This window comes from Apaloderma vittatum, unplaced genomic scaffold (assembly GCF_000703405.1).
Source record: "Apaloderma vittatum isolate BGI_N311 unplaced genomic scaffold, ASM70340v1 scaffold13949, whole genome shotgun sequence".
In the NCBI taxonomy this organism is placed as follows: Eukaryota; Metazoa; Chordata; class Aves; order Trogoniformes; family Trogonidae; genus Apaloderma; species Apaloderma vittatum.
In genome coordinates, this window is record NW_009733615.1 from 89,183 (window position 1) to 98,171 (window position 8,989).

Consider the following 8,989-nt stretch of genomic DNA (forward strand, 5'->3'; position numbering starts at 1 on the left):
AGATGAGTGGCACCCCTGCTCTAATTAAAGGAGAGAGGCAGAGATTTCAGCCTGGCTTTCCCAAGATCAGCATTATTTTCTAATCACAGAGGTCTTGCACATACATTAGATGTGCTGTGAAATGCCTACCATCTTGTCCTCTGCAAGGAGTCAGCAGAATGCCAGAAGCGTTTAGGAACAGCAAAGATGTGTCTGTCCTGTGTGGGCTCAGTGGCAGAAATGTAGGACCCGTGGAGCTTTAAGTCCCTGCAGCACTTGACTGCAGCTGAGCACAGGTCATACGAATCTGATGTGCTGGAGATCTGGCTAGGAGAGCTCAAGGGAGTGGGTGATAACTGAGTCCCTTTGTGGAGTCAGCCCTCAGTCCATGTTTTGTCAGGAAGGTGTTTCTTTCAGTGAACTTGCTGAGGCAAGTCACATAGTAATAGGACTATGTAGGTGTAGAGGTCCTTTCATCTCCCTTTTGATAGCGTAGCTGCAGCCATAAAGGCACTTTAACATATTTGGACTTCAAATACTTTCCAATCCATCTGCACAAAACACCAAAAGTGGATAAATGGATGGAGCCCAATTTAGGAGAAAGGGAAATTCAGTCTGAGGAGTAAAAGTGATTTACCTGGGACAGTCAGTGTGTCAGACCTGGGAATGAGAACATGGGAGCTCCTGGCTGGGGCTCTGGCCTTTGTTTCTTTCTTCCTCTGAACAGGAAAATAAGGAAATGATTAACTGCAGCCTCCCTCAGTCTAGCGCCTTTGCATGTGTTTTCCCCTCAGTCAGCCATGCCTCTGTGTGCAGCTCTGAAGTGCATCTTTCTCACTTGAGCACAGTTCCTCAGAATATAGTGACTGGTCAGTTCATGAATGCAAGGAGAAAAGAGCACAATTTCTGCTTTCAGTCAGAGATTTGACAGACTGCTTAGCTTCCTGGGTATCTGGGAGATGGCTGGGCCTTCTAGCAGGTCTGACCCAAGCTGCAATGAGCTCTGTAGTCTTGCTGGAATGCCTTGGAAGTAACTGGCTAAAGGCTAAGAAACGTATAAAACAGCCAGGACTGGCTGCAAGAGTTCTGCTGGGACCCATGTGGCCCTGGGAAAGGGAAGTTTGCTCTCCAGAAAAAAAGAGGAAAAAAGAAAACCACTGCCAAGTCTCTCCCTTCAAATTACAGTTGCAGCTTTGTTATTGGAGTAGTTCTGTCTCTGACGCAAAACAGAACTGAAAACATGGCCAACTGGTGACAGGTATTTGAAAATGAAAATAAATAAATAAAAGCCAAGCATTGTGTTCAGCATCAGCTTTGGTTTCCCTAGGAGAAAAATGTTGAACCAAGAACTTGTTGTATAGCATTTTGCCAGGTTGCTGCAGAACTCTAGGGAGCTGGAGGGTGCCAACCTCCAGCTATGGTGATGGGCATGTAGTCTGGATGGCTACCTGCCTATGGGACTACTCTTTTGACTGAAAATACAAAGACACTAAACTTTTTTTACCACTACAGACATGGACGAATGCAGCTTCTCAGAGTTCCTCTGCCAGCACGAATGTGTGAATGCACCTGGTTCTTACTACTGTGTCTGTCCTTCAGGCTATAACTTGCTTGACGATAGCAGAAGCTGCCAAGGTAAGAACATTCTTGTGCTGATTAAAACCCGAGGGGACCAGAAAATAGATCCTGTGTCTGGAAAGAGATTTTCAGGAATTGAGATGCTTGGTCTTGGCATTGCACAGTGAAAAACTCGTAGGGGCCAATTATGTAATTCTGGTAAGAATGTCATCACATGAATAGTCCCACTGAGGTCAACTGGTGTGTTGGTGTAAGTAAGACTTTACTGACTAGGAAACAGCTACACAGGAAAGGCCTCAGATGCTCTCCTCTCTGCTGCTCGTCTGTCTTTAGTTTTCCCATTCTCTCAGGTCAGAGAGCTTGAGCGGCCAATTTCTTTTCTGTTTTTACAGCACTTTGTGTATGCGAGCTCTCCAATAAGCAGAAATGAATGGAGTAAAGACTGATCTTAAAAGAGGGGCCAGTTATGAAAAGGCTACTTCTCGTGGTGCAAAATTGTTATGAATTTTGGGGCAACTCCCTAAGATGGAAACTGATTTGAAAGAGTGTTGTCTTGCATGTATTTCCCTGATTTAGCCTTTCTCTTGTTTCTTGTGTTTTAGATATCAATGAATGTGAAACCAGAAACTTCACCTGCACTCCGCAGCAAACGTGTTTCAATATCCCAGGAGAATATAAATGTTTAGACCCAGTAAGATGCGAGGATCCTTATATACAGATTAATGAGAAGTGAGTAACCTACTCATAGCCACAAAAGCAAATTCTGTGTGAAGTGTATCTAGAGTGAACAAAATAAGCTGCATTTTTACAACGCAGCCACGAAGCGTGTCTAGAGAGCTATACGTACATGCTGTTGCTGCATTTACCATTGGTAAGCTTTACAAAAATAATAAATTGCAATTCCTTACTAGGTCAACAGATGGGATATGATATGATATAATATGATATGATATGATTATATGATACTCAGATGTGTGGGAAGTTAGACTGGAAAAACACTTATCAGTGAGCAGAGAAAACAGCAAGGTTTGTAATGTGATAAAAGACATTTACTTACATTGCTAACTAACTTTATATATGCTAAAATGCACCCTGTTTATTAGTATGAGTATTTCCTGTAAATATTAACTAGCTTATGTTTGGGAAGTACATTAAAGCATTAGATGATAGTTATAGCAGGTTGCAAGTAATTTCCAACTGCTTTAAGGTTAGAAGTGCTGAGAAGTCCACACAACAGATTTACCTCGTCCAGAAATTATGTATGTCTGGATGGGGCTGTTAGCGCGAATACCATCTAAATTCAGAATTATTTGAGCAAGCAAGCAAAAAAAATCCCACAAATTGACTATTGCTTTTACATTTTTGTAAGTATTTGCCTGGGGCTCAAATATTTGAGCTCCAGACAGATGTTTGTATATTGCAGCTACAGTATTTCATCCATGGGGTTTGCACGAAATCAAATTACTTGGGATTCCTTGGTAGCCTAATGTATTTTATAGAAAGGCAACAGATGAAGAAATCAGTTTCTCTCCATTTTAAGTCATTCATGTCTTTACATTGCTTTCTGAACTAGGACAGCTGAGGAGGGGATGCGTTCTGTTCTTTCTTTTTTGGATTTACCTCTCTTCAGAGGTGATAGAGCCTTAAACTGGAATTTGAAATATTTGAAGCTTCTCTATCGAAATTCCCAAAGCCCAACTATAGAAACCTCACAGATCAGCTTGCACCAGAACTCTTGATCTCTGAGCTTTGTGTTTGGTGGCTTTGGCTCATGTCTAGATGTGACTGCATTTAATTTGTGGCATATGTCTAGAAGTGGTCAGTATAAAAGCCAACCAAATTCCTTGCATCTCTGTTTTCTGTGACAGGAATTGGGTGTTTGTAATGCCAGGAGTCTTTTTATGGGAGACATGCCAGATAAACTGTCTGACATTGGTGTCAGTAGTGGAGTTTATAGAAAAAATGGGCAAAAAGACCCAACTCTTTTCCAGTAAATTCCACATCATGGCTTTTATGAAGGGACATCCTGCTGCTGATTTCTTCAGAAAGCTCTAATAAAGCATGTGGCTAGGGCACATGGGCTGATGCAGTCTGTCTGGGTTACCAAAGGCTTCTGAACAGAACCTCACATAAGATTATTAGAACCTCACGGAAGGTTATTATGGAAATTAAGCAGCTGTAAGTAAGAAATCCCTGGCATAGAAGAATAAGAAGTTGAAAGATAAAATAGTATAATAAATATAGTATAGTATAAATATAGTATTTGTCAACTTTCATGGCGAAATTCTGCGCAGATTTGAGCTGGACCTACTTCGTCCAATACATTTGTAAGCAACCTGGGAAAAAGAATAAAACGTAAGATGGGCAAAGTCTGTAACAGTATCTGAGGACAGAAAAGAGTAAACAGACAAGAATTGCAAAAAGGAGCCTCAATGACTGTGCAATAAAAATGGCAGAAATTCAGTGTAGATGAATGTAAAGTAAAATTACAGTCCCAGGTTCACCTGTCTTTGTTATAGGTAGTGCCATGATCGGCAGTACTCGCTAGAGGTCAGAAAAGCAATCTGAATTTGAGGTGTTAATAGGTGTTAATAGAGAATATCCTTAAAGCACATGCCAGTGCATACCTGTATCTTCAAGACTGTGCAGTTCCTTCCCCTCCTCTCAAAAGAAATATAGACAAAGGTTCATAAAGAGCAGTGAGGATGATCAAAAGTATGGAATGGCTTTTTTGTGAGAAACAACTAAGTTACGACTCGTCAGCTATGAACGAGGTCAAATATGAAACCCTGAGTTGCATGAGGAGGAGGATGAGCAGGGATTGACTGGCTGCTCTCCTGTAGTAGAGGAGCTGGGGAGCATCAGACAAGGTCAGCAAGGGACAGTGCAGAGTGAGGGAGAGGCCACAGGGGGCTGTGGATGCCAAGCATTCATATGAGTGTAAGGGGAAGCTGGACAAGCTGATGGATAAGAAATGCATTAAGGGCTGATGAATATGCAGAAGACACCTTTATTTCAGGAACTTCCTCAGTCACAAACAATTGGAGACCGTTGGTGGAAGTGTCATACGCTTGGCTTGCGATCCTTCTCTTCCTTAGGGCTCTGTGTCTGATGCTAAAGCTTTGGTTTAATCCAGGATGTCTCACTGTACGTTTTCAGGTAATATATAAAAGATTTTTAAATAAAGAATACAACATTTATGTAGCACCATCAGTGAAATGATCCAACAATTATCATTATTTTGGGGACAGTTCAGTTTAAATTACTATGTGAACAAGCACTTAGTGGGTATTGTACACCTGCAGAGCTGCTTTAAAGAGAGTACAGATTTTCTGAGTGATCTAAGGAGACAAAGGATGCCAAGATATTGTTGCTTAGAAGACGAGAAAAAGAAGTCAGGGATATAGGTAGGCCAGAACAGCAGTGCAGAGAATACTAAAAGTGAGAAATTTTATTACAGGTTTAATTTATTCTTTTAGCTGGTTGCCAGCATTATTTGCCTGTTTATTTATGCAGCTCTATTTGTATATAAAGAATCAAATATTACAGTATTACAGCAGTTTGCAACCCCTGATGACAATCTGTCTCTGATAATTAGCCGCTGCATGTGTCCAGCTGAAAACGCCGGCTGCAGAGATCAGCCATTCACCATCTTGTACAGAGTGATGGATATGGTGTCCGGGCGGTCTGTGCCTTCTGACATTTTTCAGATGCAAGCAACAACTCGCTACCCTGGAGCCTATTACATCTTTCAAATCAAATCAGGAAATGAGGGCAGGGAATTCTACATGCGGGTAAGTCTGGCACTCACGAGAGAAAACATGGACTCTCTTGTCCTTAGCTCAATACCCTTCTGATAGCAGCACTCACTTTTTAATGAATATCATTTAAACCTTCAGGATGAGGCATTTGTACATGTAGACCTGCAGAGCCGTATGGTGATCTGCAGGGGCTGCTGGCTCCTTCAGGAAGGTAACCTACCCAAAGCAAACACACTTGTTTTATGAGACGTTAGGTTCAGGAAAGTCCAGGGCTCTACCCATGTCTGAGAATATCTCAGGTCTTCCACGCTCAAGAGAAAGGATTGTGCCAAACCTTTTTTTATTTGATGACAATTGGTAATTGTCACTGAAAGAGTCAATGTTTATTCATTTGTTGTATTAAACTCTGAACTGGAAAAGAAAAAAACCTAAAGACAAAACAAAAGTAGCCCCAAAACCCTCCACTTTATCCCAAGATCTGACTTTTGGGATTCTTTACTTTCATTTGTTATGTGTTTTTTTCACCAAGAAAGCAAATTTTAAGTAGACAATGTTAGAGAAAACACAACTACTGTTTTTTTTCAATCTGAATTTTCCTCAGAAGACATCTCTCTTCCCCAGTCATCTTTACAGCACCTCTGACATGCAGGGGTGATGGGAAGTGTCTGCACATAATGAGGGACAGCCACCAGGGATGATGGCATTCAGAAGGGTGATTTGTAACCCTAGGCAAAACCTGGCTTTGATACTCACATTAAGTGATGTTCCATGGCTATGGATGGTTCCCATACCTCACAGAAACAGCAGTATGATATATTCCAGTACACATTTCTCACTGGAGCCTCAGATTCTCCCTGTAAAAAAAGGAAAATGTTTTAAAATCCTGAAATGACAGGTGATCCAGAAACTATTACTTACCTCTCACAGGAGCTTTCCTGTTGTCATGTCATTACTGACCCCACTGACCTTCTCCCCTCCTGGAGGTCAGTCCATCAGATGCTGAAGCTCCAGTGGCCAGTGTCATCACTCATGTCTGCTGGTTTTCTCATGTTCATTTATCACACACTCATCTGTTTTGTCACTTAAAGCACTGGGCTCGCCCCAGCTGCTATCAGCAGCAGCACAGTTCCCCTGGCAGGCTGGGAGCTGGTGCCTGCCTGCTGCCTTCTCAGAGCTGTGTCAGGCTTCTCTAATCACGCTCAGTTTGGTGGTAAACTGGATCCCTCTCTGTGTACATAAGTTTCTGCTGGAAAACAAATTGCACTTGTTTTTAACATCTGAAGCTCTGATTTTTAAATGCTCATAATCCACTGTTCTGGCCAGATATTTCAAAATTCTGCTTGCACCTACTAAAAGACTGATTTTCTGAAGTGCCTTCAGGCACTTAAAGCTCTCTTCAGAGGGTAAGGTTTTGTGACATTAACATATACAATTATGCAACAGATCTTGATCGTGGTCACGTAGGAACATCTGTTTTCCAAGCTCTGTTACCGTAACGTTTGTGGTGTTAGCTGCATCGAAGTAACAGTGTTCTTTACGTGAAGCAAAACCATATCTCACAAAAAAAAAAAAATGCCATTACTTGTTTTCACCCTAATTCCATGTTTTCATCTTTTTCCGTTTGGACATTTCGATGTTAAATAGCTCCTTTCACGTGCAGAACTCCCAAAGGCTTTACAAATTGTAGAAGGTGATAGTTCATACAAAACACTGAAATGGAGCCAAATGCTGAAATGAAACTACCTCTCCTGTGAATTGCAGTCGTTTCAAATAATACAACAGAAACCAGTTATTGAAACCCATAACGAGACAACAGTTTTCAAAAGCCGTGTCTGAAACTCTCACCCGCTTTCTCTTGTTTTGTGCACAGCAAACAGGACCCATCAGTGCTACTCTAGTGATGACCCGCCCCGTGAAGGGGCCCCGTACTATTCAATTGGACTTGGAAATGATCACTGTTAACACCGTCATCAATTTCAGAGGAAGCTCTGTCATCCGGCTGAGGATATATGTATCACAGTACTCCTTCTAAACCTTGAGTTTGTGCCCTGGAAACATGAAAACAGAAGAGACGGTTCCTCCTCTGCAGAACTCTCTCCTCAGAAGCCAGTACGTATAGCAGCTCCAAACCAAATCAGTATTTCCACATACCCGGTGACCTGTCTGAGGAGGGAGACCTCTTCATGCACAGTTCCTGCCTACATCTGAGGATATATTGTCAGCAGATCCCATACGATTCTATATGTGGTCATATATTTTAAGGACTCTTCTTTCCATTGTAAACACTTCTAGGGCATGAGTCTATGTTTTAAAGACTGTGAACCTTTGTAGCTCCAAGGCTGCTTAGCAAAAAGCGACAAAGAAACTGAGGAAAAAGCTGGCTTTTGCAATCTTGCCTTTTTTTTTCTTCATTATAAATAGAAAGCAGACAAGCAGAAACAGAAACAAAACACCACCTATTGAAACAAGGGATCTCAGAAGTGCTAACTTATATTCCAAATTATCTCTGGAATTATCAGTGAGGCACTTTGTCTCAATTCACCCTGCATTTGTCTTAGTTTCACCTGTTTTTCCTTTGACGCTATTTTATAGTTAAAATTCATTGTAAATTCATTCCAAAATACATGTCGTACTATGTAATCCTCTACTTTCTAATGAAGTGTCACACGTTTGGGTTCCTTCCTGCATTAAATCTTTCTATATAACAGAGTTCATAGAAATCCAGGACTGGATGGTATGCTTTACAATATTTAGGATGTTATGCTTATTTACACCCAGGCCTCCACTGCCAGAATAGTGTCCAGGAACTTTAAAGCAGATAAGAATCTTTATTTTTCCCTGTTTTCCTGAGTGTAATAGTTCCAAAAAGTTTCTGATGCTTACAGGGTAGTGATACTAACTCCCTAGCTAAGGCTGCAACTAATCTTCTGTTCAAAGACCGCTCAGCTCAGACCCCTCCAAATTCCTTCAGAAAAAAATTAACTGTTTGGTTCTCGTGTAGTCTCTCCCTTACATTCCCAATATTGAGGAAAATAACCTGAAAAGGACTTGGACCAGTCTTATCGTTCATGCCTCTGCCATGAAGCAGACCCCACTACACACCAGTACCCAGACATCAAAACGATGGGATCCCACTGTTTCCATAGGCAACGTCTTCTCAGGTATAACTGCTGTAACCAATAGAAAGTTTCTCGTAAAGTCTAATCTGAATCTCTGCTGTTGTAATTTAAATCCACTGCTTCTTAGCCTGCTTCCAGCAGAAATAGAGAACAGTTTATCTTCCCCTATGCAGCATTCTTTAACGTGTCTAAAGACTGTTGTCATGTCTCCCCTCAGACTGTTCCTCTCTAGTCTAAACAAACCCAATTCTTTTGGTCTTTCCTCATACATCACATTTTCTGGACCTTTGATCATTCTTGTTGCTCTCATCTGGATTCTCTCCAGTTAGGTCACATCTTTCTTGAAGTGCAGTGCCCAAAACTGTGAAAAGTATTCCAGCTGAGGCCTCACAGTGCTAAGCTAAATCTATATATATGTTTAGGAGTTTGAAAAAAAGTAAAATTAATTGTATAGTTTGCAGGTATAATGCGTACCTTCCTGAAGCCACTGGCAGTTTGGTCTTTTATTTGAGTAGGGATGAGGGCTCACATGCCTTGCTCTTAAAATTTCTC

General features: G+C 41.3%; 1 protein-coding gene across 2 annotated transcripts in view; it reads left to right on the plus strand.

Moving 5' to 3' along the window:
* The window catches only part of FBLN5 (fibulin 5), a 46,930-nt gene extending 38,889 nt beyond the window's left edge, over positions 1-8,041 (plus strand). For both annotated transcript variants that reach the window (XM_009875980.1, XM_009875981.1), the window contains 4 exons: positions 1,492-1,614; positions 2,160-2,286; positions 5,156-5,351; positions 7,189-8,041. In XM_009875980.1, coding sequence (XP_009874282.1) covers positions 1,492-1,614; positions 2,160-2,286; positions 5,156-5,351; positions 7,189-7,350 — 608 coding nt within the window. In that variant the 3' untranslated portion in view covers positions 7,351-8,041. The remainder of the gene's footprint in view (positions 1-1,491; positions 1,615-2,159; positions 2,287-5,155; positions 5,352-7,188) is intronic.
* The last annotated feature ends 948 nt before the right edge of the window (positions 8,042-8,989 follow it).